The sequence below is a fragment of the Genypterus blacodes genome, unplaced genomic scaffold, assembly GCF_046128005.1.
Source record: "Genypterus blacodes isolate CSIRO-AG114 ecotype Tasmania unplaced genomic scaffold, CSIRO-AGI_Gbla_v1 ptg000139l_1, whole genome shotgun sequence".
In the NCBI taxonomy this organism is placed as follows: Eukaryota; Metazoa; Chordata; class Actinopteri; order Ophidiiformes; family Ophidiidae; genus Genypterus; species Genypterus blacodes.
Genome location: NW_027466941.1, coordinates 1,418,901 through 1,444,385, shown reverse-complemented (window position 1 = coordinate 1,444,385; position 25,485 = coordinate 1,418,901). Strand labels below are relative to the sequence as shown.

General features: G+C 47.5%; 1 protein-coding gene and 1 long non-coding RNA gene across 3 annotated transcripts; both read right to left on the bottom strand.

The window, feature by feature from the left end:
• Positions 1-1,256: 1,256 nt before the first annotated feature.
• Positions 1,257-5,292, bottom strand: LOC143011949 (uncharacterized). Of its 2 annotated transcripts, none has more exons than XR_012964955.1 (8): positions 5,234-5,292; positions 4,083-4,146; positions 3,884-3,982; positions 3,678-3,793; positions 3,310-3,572; positions 3,136-3,226; positions 2,948-3,044; positions 1,257-2,861 (listed from the first exon to the last, which is right to left on the bottom strand). It is a non-coding gene; the product is annotated as an uncharacterized LOC143011949 (long non-coding RNA). The 2 variants fall into 2 exon arrangements; XR_012964956.1 differs by having other exon boundaries at positions 2,953-3,044.
• An 885-nt stretch (positions 5,293-6,177) lies between these two features.
• Positions 6,178-24,175, bottom strand: LOC143011982 (ras-GEF domain-containing family member 1C-like). Its single transcript, XM_076165005.1, has 14 exons — positions 23,807-24,175; positions 13,830-14,051; positions 13,523-13,645; positions 13,251-13,388; positions 11,687-11,908; positions 10,408-10,482; positions 9,703-9,798; positions 8,995-9,097; positions 8,815-8,894; positions 8,628-8,723; positions 8,407-8,502; positions 8,187-8,310; positions 8,030-8,102; positions 6,178-7,931 (listed from the first exon to the last, which is right to left on the bottom strand). The coding sequence occupies exons 2-14, from the start codon at positions 14,043-14,045 to the stop codon at positions 7,907-7,909; spliced, it is 1,467 nt and encodes a 488-aa protein (XP_076021120.1). The 5' UTR covers positions 14,046-14,051; positions 23,807-24,175; the 3' UTR covers positions 6,178-7,906.
• Positions 24,176-25,485: the final 1,310 nt, after the last annotated feature.

Below are 25,485 nucleotides of genomic sequence, written 5' to 3'. Positions count from 1 at the left end.
ATTAATAATTATAAAAAAAAAAAAAAAAAAAAAAAAAAATGTGACGTCACTTCCGGACCTGCGCAGACCCCGATTGACATTTTCTGCGCAGGTCCGGAAGTGACGTACATTTCGAAAATGACGTCACTTCCGGAGTTGCGCAGACCCCGATTGACATTTTCTGCGCAGGTCCGGAAGTGACGTAAATTTCGAAAATGACGTCACTTCCGGAGTTGCGCAGACCCCGATTGACCTTTTCTGCGCAGGTCCGGAAGTGACGTAAATTCCGAAAATGACGTCACTTCCGGACCTGCGCAGACCCCGATTGGCATTTTCTGCGCAGGACCGGAAGTGACGTAAATTCCGAAAATGACGTCACTTCCGGACCTGCGCAGACCCCGATTGACATTTTCTGCGCAGGACCGGAAGTGACGTAAATTCCGAAAATGACGTCACTTCCGGACCTGCGCAGACCCCGATTGACATTTTCTGCGCAGGACCGGAAGTGACGTAAATTCCGAAAATGACGTCACTTCCGGAGTTGCGCAGACCCCGATTGACATTTTCTGCGCAGGTCCGGAAGTGACGTAAATTTCGAAAATGACGTCACTTCCGGAGTTGCGCAGACCCCGATTGACCTTTTCTGCGCAGGTCCGGAAGTGACGTAAATTCCGAAAATGACGTCACTTCCGGACCTGCGCAGACCCCGATTGACATTTTCTGCGCAGGTCCGGAAGTGACGTACATTTCGAAAATGACGTCACTTCCGGAGTTGCGCAGACCCCGATTGACATTTTCTGCGCAGGTCCGGAAGTGACGTAAATTTCGAAAATGACGTCACTTCCGGAGTTGCGCAGACCCCGATTGACCTTTTCTGCGCAGGTCCGGAAGTGACGTAAATTCCGAAAATGACGTCACTTCCGGACCTGCGCAGACCCCGATTGACATTTTCTGCGCAGGTCCGGAAGTGACGTAAATTCCGAAAATGACGTCACTTCCGGAGTTGCGCAGACCCCGATTGACCTTTTCTGCGCAGGTCCGGAAGTGACGTAAATTCCGAAAATGACGTCACTTCCGGACCTGCGCAGACCCCGATTGACATTTTCTGCGCAGGTCCGGAAGTGACGTAAATTTCGGAAATGACGTCATTTGCAGGCAAGGAGGTTATTCATAGCACACACATTCTTTCTTATGGTGCCCAATAGCTTTCATAACATTAACAACAATATTAACATAAAATAACTACATCTAAAATGTTCATACCACACCAAACTTAGACACAAATATCTCACTTAGTTTAGTGTGTGATGTGTGAACAATGTCTGGCTCACCTGTCCAAGAACTTCTCTCAGGAGCATCGGGTCTCTCGGCTTCAGCTCGCCAACAATGCTGGAGTGAAATGACAGACACACAAAACGCGTCAAAGCGGACGGTGAGATATTGTGCAGCTTAGCCACCAAAGCAGAGAATTTCAAGCTCTACATGCCACATGAAATGCAATTCATTAAAGGAAAGTAGTTATTTAAATGTATTTAATCTAATAAAAGAAATTAAACTTAACACAAGTTAATACATTAAATTAAATTAAAGAAAACATTAAAATCATATAAATACATTTAATTAAGGTTATAAATATATAAATAAACATAAATCAACGACATAACATTTTTACCTTTGGATTTAGACCCAAAACACACACCGTACTTACAGGCACACACTACTAGACCGTCATGGAGCACATATGTCTATGTTGTAGAGCAGGGCCTGGATCCAATGGTATTGTACTGACCACCATTAACTGAGCACCTCACAAACGCTACTTAAGAACCGGTTCCCATCAGGGCTGCATTCTCTCTCCTCTGCTCTTCTCCTTATACACCAACGCCTGCAGTCATCTGTCGGTCCAGCTCCTGAAGTTCGGGGAAGACACCACGCTCATTGAACTCATCTCTGATGGGGACGAGTCCGCCTACAGGCGGGAGATTGACTGTCTGATGAATTGGTGCAGGCAGAACAATCTGGAGATTACTGCTCTGAACACAAAGGACATGGTTGTGGATTTCTGACTCCTGGGATCCATCATCTCCCAGGACCCCGAGCTCAACATCAGCTCCCACTTGCTGAAGAAGTTCAACCTGCCAAAGACAATGATGGTGCACCTCTACTCTTCCATCATTGAGTCCATCCTCACCTCCTCCATCACAATCTAGTTCGCACACAAGTAAAATATGAATAAACTATGTACAGTAACACACTGTTACACAATTCAATGTATTTACCTCAGACTGACAACTGTTAAATGGAGAGAACATTCAGACCACTCAAGGTTTAAACAATAAGTTTATAATTGTGGAGTAAACACATTTGTTAAGAACAAGTACTACAACATACAAGTACAAGGAAAATAAAATAAAAGGCTTGATATAAATTGCTGGTAATAGTTTCCTTTTTAAGAAAATACAAATTGTGAGACTTTAGCTTACAATACATTGCTGTCAGCAGCCCCGGACTCAGTGGTGACCTGCTGGAAAAAGGAATCTTCTGCACCAAAACCCAAGACAAGGCTGTGGCGTTTGTACGGTGGAATGCTGCAGATATCACATGAAGTGCACAAGCGGCAGCCAAACTAAGGTCAGACTCATACAGATACATAAATAAGAGGGACTGAGAACGTTGTGGAGAAACTGTAGTGTCCAGTCTGGTCCAGCAGTGAGCAGGCTGAGCATCGACTCAGTGAACATGGTCCAGAGCAGCAGCAGCTCCTCTCCCAGCAGGAGGTACTGCCGGCCCTGCAGGGGGGCGTTGACCGTCGCGGGTGAGGTGCGGCAAGGTGAAGAGGGAGCTGCTCTCTGACGTGCTGCCTAGCAGACGACTCTCCCAATCTGAAAGAGATGAAAACACCGATCATCACTGTGATTCTTCAGAGCTTTGCTGAAACATGTAAAGTGTTGTCAGGACGATGGGTTACTTCACTTGTGGGCAGTAGAAGCATGGTCCGATGGAAGACTGCAGCCGGTGCCGCTGACTCGGACACCTTCAAAATCTTCTTCTGCTCTTGTTGCTCCCTGGAGAAAACATCAAACACAGAGGCTCAAACCCTGCATGTGTAGATGTAAAGCCTGATGTGTGAACAATGTCTGGCTGTTGATGACTCACCTGTCCAAGAATTTCAGACAGTTTTCTTTTGCGCTGTAGGTTCTGAGCTGCCAAGGTCCTGAGTGACGCTTCTTTGTTTAACTGTGACACCCTGCAACACAGTAACAGTGACTTAGCAACATAAATTAGATCTGCCGCAGGAAATGCAGTAAAGTTTGTTGACACCTACTTTACCTTAGCGATCATTGCGGCTGGATCGGGAGCATCCATCGACTCGGGCGGCGCCTGGCCGGTGATGCTGCACGACTGCTTTGTCCGCTGAATGGCAAGCTGAATGGCAAGCTGTGCACCTCCTGTGTGCTGTGAGCAGAAGAGCTTTCAATAGATGTGAGTGATCCACACGACATGGGCTCCTCCGGTGTCAGGCTGCGCAGCTGGAAGTCATCGTCCATGGGGATGTGGGGAGCCGACATGTCCAGGTCCAAGCCTTCCATTTCCTTTGAGACACAGACAAAGATACAATGAGTGAATGAGGGATGAGGAAACCTTCCCTACATTAGATCAAGGATGTCCTCAGTACAGTCGTCTTAACCGTAACATACCTGTGTGGTGACTGGTGTCCTGGGTTGTGCATCAATGGCAAACAGCTTCTCAACCAGGTCTAGTTTGAAATCTGAGCTCATATCTGAGTCCATGGGGAAGCAGAGGTCCTGTCAGCCTAAGGGGCAGATGCACACGTTAACAAATTAACACGTTAACACGTTAACAAATCTGAAAACAATCTAAACAAATCTGTAAACATGCTAACCTGTTGGCTGGAGAGCCCATCATGACCTTGTGGATCAGGATGCTGTGAGCCACGTCTCTCAGGAACATCGGGTCTCTCGGCTTTAGCTCAGCAACAATGCTGGAGTGAAATGACAGACACACAAAACGCGTCAAAGCTGATGGTGAGATATTGTGCAGCTTAGCCACCAGACGTCATGACTTCTAAGCATTTACTGCACCTCTATGTCAGCATCATCACACCGATGTACCGCCACTTAGTCCCTGTGTCACCAAACCACCAACCTTGGAAAATGTGAAGAAAACAGACAGATGTCAGCAAAATGATCTGGCTTCATGCTAAAGCAGAGAATTTCAAGCTCAACATGCCACATGAAATGAAATTAATTTAATGACAATAAAGTTATTTAAATGTAATTTAATCTAATAGAAGAAATTTAACTTAACACAAGTTAATACAATAAAATACAAAATATATTAAATACACATTATTAAAGTTATAAATATATAAATAAAACAAAATAAAACAAAATAAAACAATGAAATAAAATCGTTTGGATTCGGCTCTGTCCTGGAGCAGATATGTTTATGTTGTAGAGCAGGGGGATTCAACTACAATTTAAAGAGCGCCAGTAGAGAAGATTTCTCGGAGCAAAGATGTGGAAGATCATAATGTCTAACTATGTAGTGTGATATTTAAGTAGCCCGTTGTATCAACATCTGCTTGTAATCAATACCTGACAGTCAAATCAAATGAATTTAGTACGATTAAAAAACGTTTTGACAATATTCCTTAACGTAACATAGAACATATATGTACCAAGTTAAAGTACGGCTGCATTTCAAAATATAATTCAACATGTTCAAATAAAATGCTCAACGAATATTAAATAAAAGAAGCAAATGCTTGAATCTCCCATTTTCTGTTTCACATCTCGACTCAATTGATTTCACAGATAATACATCTCAACACAAAACGAGGAAAGAATAATACCAGCAGCTCTGAGGGAACATTGAATGTGCGGATCCCGGTGGACTCTGCTCATATTGGGCTCCAAGACCACTTGTTTTCTACGATCTCACTTCAGATTTTAGCGGCTATATTTGTTGAAAACCCTAAAGTTTTGTCTCATAATGCTGTTTCACATTGGCACTTTCAATACGGAACACCGATTCTGAACAAGTATGTCGACTACACAATTTTGGAGAGCACCATTTGGTCTCCCTTTCTCCGCCTCACTCCTATTTCTCAACTTTCTCCGGCTCAGTCGTCTGTGTATATCTCTTAGTTTTAACACACGTCAGCAAAATGTTCCGACTTTATGCCAAAGCAGAGAATTACAAGCTAAAGCACAACAACATTTTCACTTACCTCTGTTGCTCTTTCTTTTTCCGCTTCCGCCTTCAACTTGGCTCTGACTCAGCAATCACCTGTCTGCGTGGAGAGTCACACTTTTTACCGCCAAAAGGCACAAACCTGGTTGGCTTGAGTAGTATCACGTGGGATGGCTTAACTCGCATGCAATTGGTCTCTGAGTTTTTCCTCGCGGAACCATTACCGTAGACGTCACCTGTCTGCGTTGAGCGTCACAATTTTTCCCGCCAAAAGGCACAAACCTGATTGGCTTGAGTAGTATCACGTGGGATGCTTAACTCGCATGCAATTGGTCTCTGAGTTTTTCCTCGCTGAACCATTACCGTAGACGTCACCTGTCTGCGTGGAGCGTCACAATTTTTCCCGCCAAAAGGCACAAACCTGATTGGCTTGAGTAGTATCACCTGGGATGGCTTAACTCGCATGCAATTGGTCTCTGCGGTTTCCTCGCTAAGCCATTACCGTAAAAACTGTAAAAGCGGCGCCGGTCATAATAGAAGACCCCCGTCTTTTAAACAATAGCCTTGATTAGATTCAGGAAGCTTGTTACGCTGAATGTAACAACAGTAGTTTGTTAAATGAAATATAAATGGTGCCTCATTTTCATAGAATAAATCTGCAATCAAAAGGAATCAGAGAGTTTCAGTCAAAACAAGAGACAAGTCAATATTTGCGTGCGCGCTATAAATATCATTGCTTTACTTTTCAGGTTAATAGCACCTTTAGATCCCTGTCTCTTGCATTACAGAGGAGTTAAACCAGTTGCTGTATTTCTAAAGGTGCAGTGATTGATTGATTGAGCTTCCACTTATGGCAACAATCCAACCTCTGCTGCTGAATGAGTTTAGTTTAGTTTCATAGTTCCAAATCACTTATATTTACATAATGTATGATATTATTCAACATATCATCTTAAATGTGCATCATTGAAAACACACGTCTTCAACATGGGCAATGTTTTATTAAAACGTCATCACCTGGAATAGGAGGTCTGACATCACATCTCTGGGTTTCTACAGTCTTAACTTATTGTCTGGGGGAATGTGATACAGGAAAAGCAAGTTTATCAGTAACAAATGAGGAGGAAGAGTCAACAAATCAAGCATGTTATCAAGAGAGAGAGAGAGGGGTGCTTCTTAGGAGGAAACACTGACATCAATCAATTATAGCAAACTGAGTAAGACCGTTTCTGGAAAAGCTTGTAAGTACAGTCCCTTTCCCATAATCCCCCTCTCCCACCCGCCCTTATCACAGCAAAACTGCCCCCCCCCCCAAAAAAACAAAACAACAAACAACAAACAAACAAAAACAAAGCTCATCGACAATCCCACAAAACAATAAACGACACATTTCAAGTCAACAAGTCAGAGAAACCTGAATTGTCATGACAACCAGAGAATCATATGGCACAAGTTACCCTCTGGTAACATTTCTCCATTTCTACATTGTCCTTCCACAGATTACAACCGATGCTTGTTGATGTGTTATATCACAGAGTGATGACATCACTACAGACTGTGCTGAGTCTTATCTTCGTCTTTTTTCCGAGGTGAATTCTCATAATGCCCCTTTAGAAACACCCCGCCGTCGTCTCATGCCATTCAACTTCATATCCAGTAAAGAAAGGGTGGAATTAAAAACTATACATCTGTCAGCACAGAAATCTCCATAAATATATTAGACAACTGAACGTCAGTCAGAGAAAACTTCCTGAAGAGCAGGAAGAAGTGAGGGAGGGGGAGACACACACCCACACACACCACCTGTACACGTCCTGACCCGGCCCGGAATCCCACTGTGGCTGCTTAGCTATGCTGTAGTTCTGTTACATTAATGGCACGACACATTTAAGGAGAGTAAACACTTTTCCAAACTGTATAATCCTCCCACTTTACAAAATAAGATACAATAAATAACAAAACAAAGAAGAGGAGAGAGAGAGAGATGACCCACATCTGGGTTTGGATGGGTTTCTAATGCAAGACGAACCCGTCAGACACACACACACAGAGCAGGAAATTAAAACATGAGATAAATTAGAATGAGATGAACTGGTAAACCGCTTATGTCATTGCCTTTCCTTCAGTGGACCTACAAAATCTTGACAGCTGATGCGGGCTAGCCAGCGCCCTTCACGCCATTTTTAAGTTTCCATACAGTACAATACGATTCAAGGGGGAGGGAAAAATAGCTAGACGAGGCTTTGGATGAGAGAGGGAGGGGAGCAGAGATCATGAGCGACTTAAGGAGCAAATACAAAAACAATAGCAATCAGTAGCAATTTCATCTTATAAAGTGGTTTTCCCTGTAACTGTACTCGTTATGGTAGTAAACACGTTCACAGAGCAAACGCACATCAACACAGAGGATGGACAGGTTGTATCCCTCTCCCACAGACGGCACCTAATCACTGATAGTTTATATACTGCAAAGGCATTTTGCTCCGGTTTCTGTTATTTGTCTTTGTTTTTTGTTTGTTTTCGTTGAGTCTTTTTGATTTTGTTTTTTTTCCCTCCGAGACTTTTCCTCGATGAATCCCGTTCATCGTCGTTTCGTCTTCGTCGCTTCTTTGTAGAAAAAAACACCTAAGTACCAGCTTGGTTCCTTCACAGTTCGTTTCTTTTTTTTAGTGCAACAGGATCACACAGAAGTTTCTCCCTCGCTCCGGATTCATGTCTTCCCCAAAACATTAGACCTGGTGAGGAAAACACACGTTAAAAGCTTGCAGAGGGTAGAAAAGGAGTGTAAGTCGACTTTGATGATGGATTTGACCCCATGCTGTGATTCTCTCACCTGAGTGCTTTCCATCTGTCCTTCTCTACCTGGTTCTCTGGACTCTCACTCTCATAGGACGCAAGGTAGAGGCCTGAGACAAGTAAAGGGCAAAGATTACCAAAATGTGTGTAGATAAGGTTTGAATGTACAGTGGAAACATCAACAAAGGTCTCACCATCCTCACTGAAGATGGGGGCAGTGTGGAGGTAGTGTAGGATGGCCCGATCCTGCTCAAATGGACACTCCACCTGTTTCCATGTCATGAACTCCCCGACCTGCCGGGCCAGCTCCACAAATTTCTGAGAAAACAACAAACATTTACACTGAGTAAATGTTTTTTCTGCGACGGTGCAAACGAGGATCCGGACAGGAGGCGAAGGAAATGTCGACCTCACCTCAAAGTTGACGTGGCCGTTCGGCAGCCGATTGGCACATCCTTCGTTCAGGAAGTAAATGTCTTTAATCAGCAGACTGAAGAACGGGATCACAATCTGAGGAAGAAAAACAGGCAGGACGATGAAGGAAGTGTTGACGTGAGGAGAACAAGGAATGGCTGAATCTGTGCCAGCGTGTTTTCAGTGGAATAGCAGAGATGTGGTGCCGAGCCCCCCCTCACCCTTTCTCTGTTGCTGTTGGCAGTCCGAGAGCGATGGGCGGCCCCCCTCAGGGCCGTTCTGTAGTTGTAAAAGTTTCCGGTAGGATCCATCTGATGCTGTCAGAGCAAACAGGCAACATGCTGTGAACGGAGCTCTTTACCATCGTGTAACTGTCAGTCAGCGGATGAATGGCCGCGCTGTGTTTACCTCAAGGATGAAGAACTTGGCCGTCTTGGCTTTACCCCAAGTCTTCTTCAGCCGCGACACGGGACTCATGTTCATGCCAGCTACAGGACAAATAAACGGATTCCATCTCTTAACACATGGTCAGGCATGAGAGGGTTTCGGTGCAGTCATAGCTCAGATTTCACATGACTGAAGACTTACAGATGATGGCCATGAGGGAGTTGAAGTTTCCGATGTTGAAACACTCCCTGGCGACGTCGATGAAGAACTCGATCACCTGGGCTCTCTGCTTCTTCTTCGCCGGCTGCACAGACGAGACAGTTTAAAATGCGACCCTTGAATGTTAAACACACACAGAGGCCCAATCGTGGTTGCAGCAGCCGGGACTGCAGTAGCATAAAGTATCCACTAGGGGACAGTAACACTCTGCCATTACCTATCTGTCTCCTCACAGTACACTCAGGTTTGTCTTTGTGACTGTAAACACTGCACCTGCTACTGTCTGCAATTTGCAAATTACACAGATCAAACCACAACAAGTAGATAAAACCATCGTGCAAATGTGTAGATGGAGGCGTGGATTCCAGCGAGACAGACACAACAAACAGAAGGTCCACCGTTTATACAGCCTTATGACGTTTCTTCTCTCTGGCACGATCCATTTCTAATATAATTAAGTCTGCGTATCCTTCCTCTGCTGCTCCGTATCCGTGTATATTTTGAGTCAAGTGGGTTTCATCAAAGCTTGGCCTATTTAGTGGACAGGAGAAGCGCTCCTGCAGTGTGTACGAGCGTCACTCTCACACACACACACTCCATGTTTGGTCTAATGAGTCTCTTTCAATTCGCTGCCTGCCTCTGAAGTCTAAATGTGGACCCGCGGTGCTTCGCCGGCTCCTCCACACTCACCATGCAGATCTCAGTGGCGACCAGGTAACACAGCCTGTTGAACCACCTGACGTACGCTTCCAGGTTGGAGGTTTTCTTCTGGTCACCGAAGCATGGCTGGAAACACACACACAGAGAGGGAGAGAGAGAGAGAGAGAGAGAGAGAGAGAGAGAAAATTGAGTGTCAGAGATGCAACCACTGGGAGTTTTCCTGATCCTAATTAGCCTCCTATCTTCAGGCAGACCCCCCTGCGCGAGTGTGAATGACAAGACAGAGTGGAAATAACACGATCGATGGAGAGCCGCGGGAAAAACCATAGGGGAAGGACAGAAGGAGAAGAGAGAAGTGAAAGACAGAGAAGCCAGACGAGAAGAAACCACAGCCAAGGAGCGATGGAGAGAGAAAGAGAAAGCAGACGAGTCACAAACACGGTTCAGTTACAGCTCGTCACGCTACAATGTTGCAGTGTGTGTGATCGTGTCTTTGATTTTTTTCCCTTGTTCCTTGTTCCGCCCGTTGACCTTTGCTTGACCCCTAAAAGAAGCTATTCCCGATTAAACACAACCAACCAACCCCCCCACCCAGGCATTATACCAGGGGTCTTTTGACTAGAATTACCGTAACGTTCTCCAATTGCATCTTGTTTCCTGGATCGCTCAGACTGACTTCCTCTTTTCAAACCATTTTTATCAACCAACCAAAATATAGACTTGATTTGTTTTTACCTGCGTTCCATCCAGTGGGTCCTTCTGAACAAAGGCTTGGACAAACTCCTCCGGCCCGATGTGGCCCAGATGTTCCTGGAACAGACACACACAGGCGTATCACACACACATGTCAGGGTTGGGGGTGGGGGGTGGGGGCAGGGTGGGGTTGTTGGTGGGTTGGGGTACGTCAGGGTACTTACATTAATGATTCTTTCATTTTGGTAATGGAAGGCAATCAATAAAGGAAGTAATGACTCACTGATGTGACTCACTGGAATCATATTTCCTCAACGTGACACTCGAGACTTTATTCACAGTCACACACAAACACACACACACACACAAACACACGTGTAGTAAAAATAAGAATGACTCAACCCTTCCCTATCCTCCCATGATACAGGAAATAAAAATAAAACACACAGAATACACAACCTGAACAGGAAATAGACTCAAAACAGGAATACTTGAGTCCAGATTAAGCACATTGTACATTTCTTTCTTTGCCTCTCTCTCACTGCTTGTGTGTGTGTGTGTGTGTGTGTGTGTGTGTCCGGCAGAGTGTGAAGCTGTCAGGTCACATATATCCAGAGTGGTTTTATCCCCTTTGTTTGGAGCCTCAGGCACATCACTGACTTCTGGAGTGATGTCACCGCTCAGATGAGGGTACAAGCTTACTCAGGCAGGCTCTAAACACACACACACACACACACACACACACACACACACACACACACACACACACACACACACACACACTCTCAAACAAAACCACCCCCAGATACACGTGCTCACATCAGCACACACATGAATGGACTGAAGGCACCATGCATGCAATGTGAGGGCCAGAGCAGAGACCCTTTGTCCCTGTGGGTTCCGCTGCATTTAAAGCATTACGGCTTTTGTTCTTTCCTCTCCTCTCCTCTCCACACACACACAGACACACACACACACACAGACCAGATGGCATCGTATCGGCTGAGGAGTAATAATCAAATAAATACTTAATTAAGAGCCGCAAAATGCTACAGATTCAAACTTTTTGCAGTTTTGCTGTCGTATCTCTTCTGAGCTTCCTCCATCACACTTTGATGTCTCTTACTTCATGTTTATGTCCTTGACTCGGACTACATCACCTCTCCACCCCCCCCACACACACACCATTGTCAGCCTATTCTCTCTCACATCTCCCTCCTCCTCCTCCTCCCCCCATCCATCCTCTTTATCATCTCCTGCCCCTGACCTCTGCCTAACCCGAGCATCCTCTCTCCCCCGTGTGTCCGGGTCGTCTCCTCACCAGCTCCACGTGTGTCAGCTGCTGTGCCAGTGTGTACGGGTCGTTGCAGATGGAGAGCATGTCCTTCTGGATGGGCGGCGGCTTGGACTTGAAGGCCACCAGCTTGTCAGAGATGGAGGAGGCGTTGAGGGAGACCTTGACGATGCTCTCCTCCCCCTGGCTCACCAGGGCCAGACGCTGGCTCAGCTTCTGCAGCACCTGGTTCAGGGTCTTCCAGTAGTCCTGGACCAGCCCAGAGGTCAGAGTTAGACTTCAGGTTTTAAAGAGATCTAATCTATCACGACACATTTGAGGGAAATCTGTATAAAATGATCCCAAACACATTTATAATAAAGAGAGATTTTAACGGAAATTAAAAGTGACACACCTTAAAAGAAAGTAAAGGGTTAATATCATGGATTTTGTGTCATAACTTCTAAATTCTAAGATTGTTTCATGCACGTTTCACTCAATTAATTATGTGTTACTAATGTGAATCCAATTAATCCAAATTCCTTTAAATTACTCAGAACTGTTTGCCTTAAAGTTGTTAAATATATTTATAAGAGTTTAATTATGACCAGCTTCTAATGAGACACAATGTGAGTAAGTATCGTCATAGTAACTAGGATACATTGCAACATGCTGTTAGAGTGAGCGAATTACTGGGCGACCAAACTGGCTCCATTTCTTATTGTGATCATTTATTCCAATAACAAAGAGCTGTGGTTCTTATTCATACTGGATGGTAGTGATCCCTGATTTCACGTGTTGTCCACAAACATGTAGCCAAAGCTCACAGGTTTTTACAGAACAGAGGTCACGCGTGCCCCCGTCCCTCCCTGCAGATGGCCGCTCGTACGGGCCAGCAGATCAGCCTGTTTCACAAATGACCCAGAGCTACGGCATGTATGAGCGCACACACACTCACACACACACACACAAACACAGTCAGCTGTAAATAGCAGCACATTCATCACCACCTGCCCTTCCCCACTGTCTCTCCTCCCTTTTACCTCCTTCCTATTTTTCCTACTCTTCCAGTCCAGCTCCAACACCCTCTTCCTCCTCCTCCTCCTCTCCCACTCCTCTTTCTTCCCCTTCTGCTCTCTGTGCCCCCTTTTCTCCATCCATCTCCCTTTTCCCTTGAGGCTGCAGATACACCACTCCTCTCACATCCCTCCCTTCTCATCTGCCTCTTTCTCCAGGCTAAAACTCTCCCTCCCTCTCTCCTTCCCCCTCTCTCCCTCCCTCCCTCCCTCTCTCCTCTGCAAAGCGAGGTTGTGTAACGCGGTGCTGTAGCTACTCACCCTGCACTGACACGCTGACTTGTTCACCTCAGCACAGTGGCGGTAGTGATGGTAATTGAATTTCTTTCCCCATCAGAGCTTTCCTCACTGCACTACGGCTTATAAAGGCTATAATGGCAAAAAAACGAATGGCTGGATCAAAAGCGTCTTCTTCTCTAAGGAGCATCGCACGCTGTTATGCTGTAGAAACGGATGCACAGCGAGATTGCTAGAAAAGAAGTGTGTGTGTGTGTGTGTGTGTGAGACATGGCTGCAGCTCCTGTTTGCCAGTGTACCTCGTCACATGGAGCTATCCTGTGGATGAAGTCTTTAAGGTGTCCCACCATCTTCTCCTCCCTGAAGTCGGAGGGGAACGTCTCCGTCCACTCTGTCAGCAGCTGCAGGATCTTGGGGCCAAACTTGCGCACTTTTGCCTGCGATGTGACATTTAAGAGATGTGATTTAGAGGCGGCTAGAGAGTTTGTCAGTTTTACAGGGGAATAAAATGAAATTCAGTCCGTCTGTGGTGTGTGTACGTGCATATATTAGTGTGTGTCGCAGCGCTGACCGTATCGAGCGGGCTCTGATCCAGCTGCTGCTGCTTGATGCACAGCTCACACACCCTGGCCAGCAGCTCCGGCGGGGCGATGAACAGACGGGCACTCAGCAAGAAGGTAAACACATAGGCTTTCTGTCAAAGGAGAGAAGAAGTCACTGGCTGCCACTCTACACACACACACAAACACACACACAAACACTGCAGGCGCCTGTAATCACAGGAAATGTGATCTCACTAAGCTAAGTCACACACACAAACACACACAGACACACATGTGCTGCACTGTCACAGCTCACTTTGTGTTGGGCCCATTTACCTCGGGGTAGTAATCGGCTGTGGGCACCAGGTTCTGGATGAGGGTGTCCAGGGAGGCAGAGGTGATGTTGGGCCCGTCGGGGAGGGTAGCGCCGGGCCCCGGGCCCTCCTGCGGGGCCTCCTCTTCCTCCTCCTCCCCAGGCTCAGCGCAGGCTAGATGGGGGCTGAAGCCAGTGGGAGTGGTGAACATGGTGCCTGAGCACACAGTCTGGGGCATTCCTGACTGGAATACACAGAGAGAGAGAGAGAGAGAGAGAGAGAGAGAGAGAGAGAGAGAGAGAGAGAGAGAGAGAATACAGCATCAGCACATACAGGAGCAGGAGGCGATGATGTCGGCTGGATTGAAGCGCCTCATTCAGACCTGTAAGCCTATCAGCCTGTATTGTCAGACGCACCCCCCCTCCCTCCTCCTCCTCTTCATCCTCTCAGTGCACCGTACCCTTCTCCTCTCCCATTCTCCACTGTAACACTCCATTCCAACCCAGCGATGACCCGCCGCCGTTGTCGTGGGAGACAGAACCCCCCCCCCTCCTAACAGCTGCCCCCTGCCCGCCCCCACTCCCCCCCCCCCTGTCCTCCACAACAACGAGACAGAGAGGGGGAATGTGGGTCATTCTTGTCACCGTGGAGACCGTTGCTGCCTGTGAGCCATCTCGCGGCCACCCTCTCCGCCCGCCGCTGTCTTCCTCTTAGCGAATGCGTCGGGTTGCACGCTTTAAAAATTCAACGCGCCCCTTCCCTCAATGGACTCGAAGGCAGCTGGAGAGGAGAGGAGAGGAAAGGAAAGGAGAGGAGAGGAGAGGAGCACTTAATGTACGCTGGAGTAGAAACACTACAGGGAGAGAGAGAGAGAACGCGTCGACATGTTGATACTCGCTGATAAATCCATCTACATTTCACCAGAGGCCACAATAAACAAGCTATTATCAATGTAGCAATGCAGACAAAATAGAATTAAATCAGCAGAGCTGGATTAGTATTTTCTATATTGCAGTAATTGTTCCATGTCTGATCCGGTGCCAGGTTTTAGTTTCTTATATTATCAATTAGCTAAAGCGCCTTAAGAATGGATTCCACTGTGTTCCTACTGTTGCCACACACACACACACACACACACACACACACACACACACACACACACACACACACACACACACACACAGGAAACAAGCACCTTCCTCTTCTTGTACTCAATCAGACACAAGACCGAGCTCGACTACAACTGTTCTCCGTTGTTATAAATAGATCACAACTTCCGGAAATAACACGACAACTTCAAGGGGAGAAACTTCAAAAGGTGCCAACAAAAACAATAAATAAAACTGCTTTCCACTTCTCTTAACATCTTCGACAACGTTGACACACTTGCACGCACGGAAAACTAACAAGACAGTGGTTGGAAAATGTACAGCTACTATCAGAGTCCTTCAGTATTTACAGTTTGTCCTTCCTGCGATTCATCTAAAGGGTTCCACTGTGCTCCCTGTGCAAACACGACGTGTTGCGTAATCCCAGCGTGAGGCCGGTGAGCGGAGGCTTCCACAGATGGCGTAGACGGCTAAGATGTTCACACGCCTTCATACAAATTGATTTACAATTGCATAATCTCAGCCTGTTACCCATTTGTACCTGTTTAAATCTCATTAAGCTGAACCGAGCGCAACGTCTGATAGAAATCCATTCCTTGCCTTGATCCAGGTTTCAAAGTGAGTGGAGGAAACACCCGAGTGGTGCAGCTTCCCTGGAATCCTTTTCATCCTGCCGTGACCTTCACACAAACCCCCCCTGCCGCCCCCCGCCATCGTCCTCTGTCAGCAACCTTGGTGAACCGGTGTCACAAGTCCCGGGGGTGAAAGGTCAAATACACACCGCCGTGTAAGGACCCCGGCTCACGTCTTCAGTTTCCTGTGCGAACGGTTCATCTTTCCGTTATTCTCCATGTACACACCTACACACACACCTACACACCTACCTACCACACACACACACACACACACACACACACACACACACACACACACACACACACACACACACACACACACACACACACACACACACACACACACACACACTGGAGGTTGGGGGATGGGTATAGTGTGGCTCTGAGGCTTCTTTACTGCCTCCCTTCCCACTTCCACAGCCACAGCCATCGCTCTCTGGATATATGTTGTGGTTAAAGAGTGCTGACATGTTGTTGTCTCCTCTTCGGAGAGAGGGCGACCGTGTCTCTCTCCCAAACACACCGCGGAGACACGCTGACATTAACGCGTGAGACAAAAGAGGCATTTAACCGTGGAGACAACAGCCAGGCCGCTCTGATTGAACCGTCACGGTCTAATTACTGAAGCTTGACCGGAGTAGATTATGACCTACTGCAACAATCTGCCATGATTCCCATCCGAGGCGGGCGCAGGCTGCGTTTACACCCCTCCCATGCCTCTACACACATTCTACACATGCCCTGCTGCACATGGGGACAAATAACTGTGTCAACTGATTTTCAATTGTATATTTTACGCAGTTGCATCACAGTTGGAAGCAGGAAACACTAAACGACTAAAATCTGTCGCCTGGGTTGTTTTTGTGTAAAAGCGATGGCCACCGTCTTGATGAGGTTGCAAAAGGACAAGCCCGGTGTGTCCTTGCACTGACCTAAAATAGATTGGATCACAATTGGCAGCTACTGACTGGAATTGGCCTGTGAAGATGGAGCGATACATCGGATCGAGCGCTGAGGCACAACCAGAACTTTTTACGGCGAGCGCATCCTCTGCGACAGGCCCGGCAACGAGACAGAGTCCGCTGGGGCTCCAGAGGTCTGTGACTAAATCTAGGAGTTAATCTATGATGCATCGCACGCATACCTAAAACGGGCCCACGCCTCTGTGTGTGTGAGATTAAGGGAGAAGCAGTTTGCTCAGGCGGTTACGTGCTCACACTGTCAACCAGCTCCTCCGTCGCACATTATCGTATACACTCTCCTTTATTTATTCTCTTTATTATTCTAACCAATCATTCCTCATCTGCTTCATCGTTCCTCATCTCCCTCCAGCGTTCCTCTGGCTCTGATTCACCGTTTCGTCACAGTGGCGTCGCTCTCAGGTGATGCTCTCTGCCTGTGCCAAACTCCTCTACAGAGCTGTGCCTCTCTTGACAGACGACTTAAGTGTCTGTAGATAACACTCGGTGGCCTTGTTTGCACTTTAAGGTCAGAGACGACCAGTGGAAATGTTTTGAATATATGCAAACAAGGGAAGTGCAGCTGCTCTGCTTTGTTCCCTTTTAAATCAAATGCACGGTTTTATAGCAGACGTTAACCTATAACTTGGTCCTTCTTTCCTTTACAGTATGAACAAGATGTCACACACAGCTGTCCTCTATGTATATCTTGTTTCCATACCTCACGACAGACCCGGCTCTCCCCTGCGCGCCTGTCACGTTACATCAGTGCGGCGTGGACAGGGACGACTCCCTGGGGGGAAAAGAGCGGAGGAGCGGCGGACAGGTGAGTGTAGCCGCGTGTGCGCTAATCCCTCCTGAGGTCTCCGACAGCCAGCCAGCAGAGGCCTTGCACTCTGTCTAGACAGCTGGGAGAGTGTCATTGTTCAGGGTGTGTGTCTGTGTGTGTGTGTGTGTGTGTTGTCTCTTAATTCTGTCAGGCTGTTATCGTTGCCATCAGGGGATCCGCCTGCTTTGTTCTCTTGTGATTAACAGGATGCCACTGTCTGAGGAGTCACGCCGGTCTCTATCAGCAGCCCGGACAGCCTGGGCTAAGCATGTACACGTGCACGTGTGTTGGGTGCGCAGTGTGTAGCTATGGGTGCTGGTGAGACAAAGGCATTCTTGTCATGTCCAAGCTGTTAAGCAGCTTTGGGATTCTCCGTTAATCCCCTTTATCCGTTAGCTATCACCTTCTCGGCCTGAAACCGGTTTCCTCATTATTTAGTATTTACTCACACCTTCCTGTGTGTGTGTGTATCTGTGTGTGTCGGGAATTGGTGACACAGCTGCCAGCAATTCATTCTACCTCTCAGGAGTTTAGGGGTTAACGACGGTGGACAATCGGCAGTGGTAAGTGGCGCAGGCGGCGTCTCTCCTTTTTGCATGAAGAGGATTACTCAGAGCAAATCAAACCGCCGTCTGACCCCGACATTAAAGGTGTCAAAGGTCAAAGGGTGAAGACTTAAGGCTCCTTGGAGGCCGGCACACGGAGTACAGTCGCTGCTTTGTTGCGCCTCAGAGTCACACAGGGGTCGTCGCTGTGATGATGCGCCGATTCTTCGCCCCGGACTCAAGGATAGATCTTTACTTTGTCCTTTAAAAAACTGTGAAGAGGCAAAATCTGGCAGAAGCGACGCAGGGTTGAGTTCTAGAACCCAATCTCAGATACAAACAGAATGGAGTCCCGAGTCTATACCACGCAGACTTTATGATCATTAGAATAGATTCAAATCAGCAAGAATGGCATCTGATTGAATTAGTGGGGAACCCAGATCGAGAGGGCCAATCTGAACGGTTCCAGCACCAGAACCTGGCTTAGAACTGTTTGGATGCAATTGAGTGAATCTTCTTTACGCTGTGATGAGTGAACATAACATCAAATATGCATGTATGCTACGGCAACGTTTAGCTATGATTACAGGGATTTGAAGGTGGAGAGAAAAGGTTTGCATCATTAAAGGGTAAATAAAGGTGGGGGTGAGAAGTTTATCAGCCCCCCCCTCCCCCAGACGAGTCAAGTCTAGACGATCTGAATGTTAAAACTCTCCTCTCCTGCTGCCAGACTCATGAAGCCTCTGTTCCTTAGCGTGACTCCATCATGTGACTCCCGTCCCCTCCCCTCCTCCGCTGGGTGAGAAATCGACATTCTCTCACGCTTTTGTTTCTAATTTTAGGACCTGCGCGCTTTGCTCCATTAACACGTTACAAATATCCAGCGCTTCGTCTATTTAAAGGCCGTGGGACGAAAAAAGAGGATCCTCCTTTTTTTCTGTATTTTTAGGTGCTTGACACCGTTTTTTCGGGGCCTTGGTGAGTCGGACTGCTCTGGCCTAAATCTTCCACTCTGTCCTTTGAAGTCTTTAAATTTAACACGTCTCGGGGTAAACACCACTTTGTCATCCTGCCTCTGACTCAAGCCTCCACCCATTCCCCTTCCACATGCCCCCACCCTCCATTCCTCTCCTCCTCTCCTTAATCTCTCTCCCCGCCCTCCCCTCCAGTGAAACCCGTCAGATGGCCCTGCAGCAGCCTGCTCTCCCTGTGGGAGCTCCTGGCATGGGAGGCTTTTTGGCTTCCTGCCCCGACCATCATCCCCAGTCTCTCTTCAGGACCACAGAAGCTCATTGGCGTCCGGACTGAATACCGACGCACGGCGGCGAGAGCCAAGCTGGCTGACAAACGGCCCGGTGACGCCCCGGCACCTCCGACAAGAAGGAGTGAAAAATGCCGCACATATGTCACGGTGCACACTTTCAAACAAAATACTGCCAGAGGACTATTGTTGGTTAATGGTGTGTGTGTGATGGTGTGTGTTTGTGTGTGTGTGCGGAGGGGGAGGGAGGGTGGATCTAAAAACAAATGAGTTCATTGTGTCTTGAAGGAAAAAACCGCATGCACACTTGCACCCACAAGGCAGCCAAACATAGTGTCGAGTTACCGTCCAGGCATCCAGCTCCACACCCAGGCCTCCGCTTCTGATACACAGTCGAGAATCACACTCGGGGCTAAACAGGGATACACACTCCCAGAATCCCTTTATTGGAATTCCTCTACAGCATCCGAGCGGGGTCAGAGAAACAATCCGGCACCTGTTCCACGCCCAAGCAGTTTCCTTAATCCCAATGGGAAAAAAAAGGCATCTTTGGGAATTCTCTACCGTGAACACGCCCTGTACATGCGTCTGTGTGTCTGTGTGTCTGTGTGTGTGTGTGTGCGCGTCCTCATTCCAGAGCGAGTTTGGACACCACGTGTGGATGTAGATGTTTGGCTTTCTGACTTGGGCTGGGAGAGAGTTACAGCACCTAAGTCCAAATGAAATCATTCCCCGCTGCAAATTCAAACATCTGTCAGTCTGACGAGAGAGAGAGAGAGAGAGAGAGAGAGAGAGAGAGAGAGAGAGAGAGAGAGAGAGAGAGAGAGAGAGAGAGAGAGAGAGAGAGAGAGAGAGAGAGAGAGAGAGAGAGAGAGAGAGAGAGAGAGAGAGAGAGAGAGAGAGAGAGAGAGAGAGAGAGAGAGGTCAGGACTATTTATGCTACATGAGACGTACTTTTAATCCCTAAAGTTTTACTGCCTTCACATCAAAATTTACATTTAGATGGAATCAAGATCGGGCATGAATTAAAGAGTCACCTTGTCACAAAGTCTGTGCTTTAGAGACCGACTCACACACACCCAAAGGTTAAGAGCCATTATCCACTGACTCCACTTTCAAACCACTTCATGTCTGAATTGAAGAGGACCAAGCGGTGCTCTACAGTGAATTGGAGCTCTATAAACCCCGTGTTGATGGCTCTATGCAGTCTGCGGCGTTACCTGGAGATAATTGGAACCGAGTGAATGGGTACGTCTGAGCTTTAAGAGCCCTGAACGCCTCGCTTTAAGAGCCCTGAACGCCTCGTACACAATAGGTATACTGTAAAAACAATCATGCATTATTCATACTATTCTGATTCGCAACCGATCTTGGCGCGGCGCTTTGTTCGACACAACGGGACGGGAGTGAGTTTGTCTCAGTCCTTAACAAAGTGCTGTTTAAAGAGGCAATCGTCTCTCCTACACACACTTTGCTCGCCATCAAATCCACGCGGAAATAGCCGGAGCGTACAGAGGAACGGGAGAGCCAGATGGCAACAGGTGCTATCTAATGATCAGACATGACTAATTTAATCGCGGACGTCTCCTCTCCTGTTAAAACACATCTGTCTGCTCATTAGGACCACCGGCCGGGCGGGCGGGCGGGGAGCTACGCTGCGTGTCGCTGCTGATGGACGTCATGGCTCGCTAATTAGCGGCCTTGCAACTTTGCCCCCTCGTGGGTTTTGATCCGAGCGAGGCAGATTACGCCCCATTGTCTCATGTTGACAACAAAAAAGACAATAATGAGGAGGTTTGTTGGTCCGTACTGGTTTCTATAGAGCCGATGACACAGGGATCATTAGACGAGCTGAGTGCTAAAGCCTGCTGATCAACCTATGGAAGTATTCCAGCGGTTTGTTGATCGAACCAAAGGGATCTAATCATACTCCTGCATTGTTTCTTTGACCCGGGCCGATCCATACACACACACATACCACCTATGGGTGCCATGTGGCAGCAGGCGAGGCCATGTGGAGTCAGGAGCTCAGGCCCAATACTGGAGGATGCAGAGCGTTGCCATGGAGTCCATCCTCCTGTTGGGAGGTAATTAGATGCCTGTTGAGTCCCGACTGTGACAGCCCCACTTGTTCGTTTTATTCGATCAAAATCCCTTGTCACTCTCTCTCTCTCTCTCTCTCTCTCTCTCTCTCTCTGACGGAGCGGGCGAGCAAGTGAGTGAATCCACATGTGAATGCCGCCCGCTCCGGTCCATCAGCCGGATCACTCCCATCGCCCCCCCGGGGTCAATGGCAAAGCTGGTGGGCGTAACCGAGGACGATCCGCAGGCCTGTCAGGTCCGCGGGGGGGCCTTCACTGTGTTCAATCAAAGCCCCCCCGACAGCCCAGAGGAGCTATTTGCGGGACGGCGAAGAAAAAACAAATCACACGTGCCTGACAGTGACGGGGGTGAAGAAGGACGCTTTTGGGAATTCCTGACATAAAGGAGGAATAATTAGATAAGACTGGGGAATGGGAACGGCATGGAATGTGTGAGAGGAGGCGTGAGCTCCCCGTCACCATTACTCCATTTTGTAGTTTACATATTTGTTTCTTCCACTGTTCTTCCTTCTGTTGAGAAATGCCTTCGCTTCAGCAGAACAAAAAGGGAAAATCGGCATTCTTCCTTGACACCATCATCCATCCATCTTTTATAAGGACATATGAAGAATGTTTTCTGTTTTTTTTGCACAATGTTTTGTGACAATCGCAGTGTAAACAGGAATTCATTGTCCCACACAGACCGACCTGTCAGCGGTGACTTCTTGTTTTGACTGGTGTGTCACAAGGCGATAGTGGAATCCTGTCACGGCAGACGGCGGCATAGCGTGTGATCTATGCTACCTGAGAGGACATGCATGCAAACACACACACACACACACACACACACAGACACACACACACGCAAACATACATTAACCCCTTCCCCCATACACAAGCGGCCATAAACCTTGTGGTGGTGATAAAGCTGTCGTAGCTTCCAGACGAACAGCCACTGTGTTTACCTCCTAGTCGACCTGCTCCAGACAGACCCTGCTCTCTCTCCCTCTCTCTCTCTCTCACACACACACACAGAGCTGACCTCACTCTCCGGGAACCAACCTCTTTATCTCACGTCACCCTCAACGATGCCCTCATTAACAGAACACCTGTTATTCTCCGCAGACCCGGCCTGAATTGGGAAGAACATGTGCCGTAATCTCCGTTCCGTGCCTGCGAGATTTGTTCCTGCCGACTTCTGTCAGACCTGTGATGACTCATGCGTGTACGGCCCTTATCTACTGTACAGCTACAGCGAGCTGTCTGTTCAACTCAGCGCCGCCGTATAGCCCAGGGCAGCGAGGCTTTATGGGTTTAACACAGACAGGAGGGAGTGTAGCTCTGTGAAGGGCCTTGAACGTTGGGACAAAGTGACAGGAAGGAGAGAGAGAGCGAGAGTCTGTGTTGATCCTGGAGAGAAAGGCGAGACTGCCGAGAGTTAAAGAATCTATGGCGTTCCAGGATTTCACACGAGAACCTCTCATTCCACAAGTGCTTCAGAGAACACAAAAAAAATGTTTGTTTTTCACCCCTCTGGGCACACACAGGCACAAACTGCCAGTGAAGGTGAGAGCAAGCAAATACACACATTACCCAGGCTGGCATTACAAAGAGAGAGAGAGAGAGAGAGAGAGAGGAGGGGGGTAAAGAGAGAGACAAAGCCAGGCATATGTGTTTGGGTAGGAGATGAGAGGAGCTCCCCAAGTTCCATGCTGAGAAAGGAGGTTCCACAAATGTAACGACCCACTCCCAAGCTGTGTGTGTGTGTGAATGTGTGTGTATGTGTGTGTGTGTGTGGGGGGTGGGGGGGTGATAGAATTCCTCCCCATCTGACTGCTTTCTTACTCTCACACACCTGCACCTGAGAGATAACATCCTATGTGGTGATGAGAAGGTGACAGGCTGCTGGATCTCATCTCCATTTTGATGCTTAAACTGATGCATTGGATGACTGCAGACACTCCCGCCTGTCCATCACTTTTAACAAAGTATAAACAATTTTAAAGATTCTCATAAAATGGGATACAGACAGGAAGAGCGAGAGAGAGACAGGAAATAAGTCAGCAGCTCTCTCTCCTCTCAGGTTTAATCATTACACAGGTGGTGATTAGAGAGCAGCAGCACGATAACTGCACATTCACAAATAACAAAGGGAGATAAAGATACAAGTTACAGTCCAGTATTTAATAGCGTATATACCTGAGTAATTCGTGGTGTAATTTGTAAAGAAGCAGCCCGTCGTCACACGCCCTTTCCTCCGCACACACACCGCTGACTCACGCACCGCACAATTATGATGCTTTCATCCCCATCAGAGTGAAACACAGTGGAGCCACACCAACCACAACAAACCGGTGGCACCATTGTTAGCAAGTTTAAACCTCCACGACACGGCGGCTTCCCGTAGTGGGGACAGTGTGAGTATTAGTGGGTGACTTCTGTCTTTCTCCAGCTCAAGAAACACACACACATACGCGCCACGCAAACACACACACTCACACACACCGAGGGCGTGAGTGTAATATCAAAAAGCTAATACGGTTGTAGTAGCGTAAATCTTGATTTAACGAGGCTACTTACCGGCACTACACGATGATTCCCATCGCCGCTCTGACGTGTATCCGAGGTGAAAATGTCAACAAAACCACCGATATTCCCAAATTCATCAACGACCACAAGACGCCGGTTGGCTGAAGTACAAGCGGAACCCAGGAGCGTAGGCAAATGTCTGTTGATATGCAGGGGAACGTCCCGGCGGCGAGCAGGTGTTCCTCCCGTGAGCGGCGGAGCCCAGAAGAGGAGGGGAGAAGATTCCGAGCTGATGCCGGTGAAAGGTGCGTCCCCGGCGGCGTCACGACGTCCTGTTCTGCACCACGGAGACCCGGCGGACGATACGACGCATCCACGAGCCCTCGAAGCAAGTGGAGAGGAGAGGAGAGCGCCGGGAACTACTCACACGGCCGTCAAGCGGACGGCACGTTACACTTTCCGTTATTGGACTTCAAAATAAAACACACACGGACCAAGTGTTGCAGCTGCTTTTCCTGTCGTTATGCCGTGGATATCCTTGTCAAATGGGGAACAAAAACCTACAGGCTTGCTCAATAACTCTACTATATGCAAATGAAAACAAAATGTAAAAAGTCTATATCTGCTAGTCAGATAGATATACTTATGATGAGGATTCTGCCGATTCTTTTCCATGATATATGCTGAGTTTAAGCATACACTAGACTGAATTCTTATCTGAAGTCTGGGTCTGGGATGCTTTGGCTTTTGAGAAACGTAAATAAAAGAAAAGCATACACAAATCTCAGACATCAACAGCAACAAGGGCTGGTCAGAGCTCCACACAAAAGTCCCGTACTTCCAAAGCATTTAAAACAGATTTGCAGAAATTATTTGGTGAATAAATACAAAGTAAAGCTCTTATTTCGAAAGCCAAATTGACCAAATTCCGGCACTAGTATTTTGACTATCTGCGGGTTTGATGCTACTTTCTCTCCCTCCTATCTCGCGCTCTCTCCCTCTCTCCGTTCTCTCTCTCTCTCTCTCTCTCTCTCTCTCTCTCTCTCTCTCTCTCTCTCTCTCTCTCTCTCAGACACACACACACACACACACACACATACACACACACACACACACACACACACACAGCAGTTTCAGTCAGTCTCTCATTTTACAGGACTTATAGATTTTTCTTTGTTATATTACCAGCTTTAGCTAAAGCAAATACAAACACAATAACTCACAATCAAACAAGACAATGGTTGGCTTCTGTGTATTTGACAATAAAAAGGAAATATTTGCTGACTTGACAGGAATTGTTGATCTGTCACCAGTTAGCCAGTGAAAACTGCAGACAGCGAGTTTCACCGACGGGGTTCTGAATCCAAGCACATATCAGCTTCAAAGCCAAACAGGAATCCAACATAAAACTGACAAATGTTCCTCGGCCACCTAATGATTCATCCCATTGCTCCTGGCCTCCACACCAGCGAGGTTATCCAAACATTCACAGGCAGATTACATTTAGATGACACAATAAGAGCGCTCTTCATTTGCAATCCCCTGGCGCAGCCTCTTCCATTACAGCAGCCTGAGTGACACTCTCCAACCATGACCCCTGAATGAAAGGCCAGCTCTGAATATGCAAATGAGACGCTGGCACAGAGCAGCCGAGCCGGGCCGTGTTGCCATTGAGGCCGACTTAATTAATACTGTTAATCTAATTTAAAATGCAACAACGAGAGAGCGGC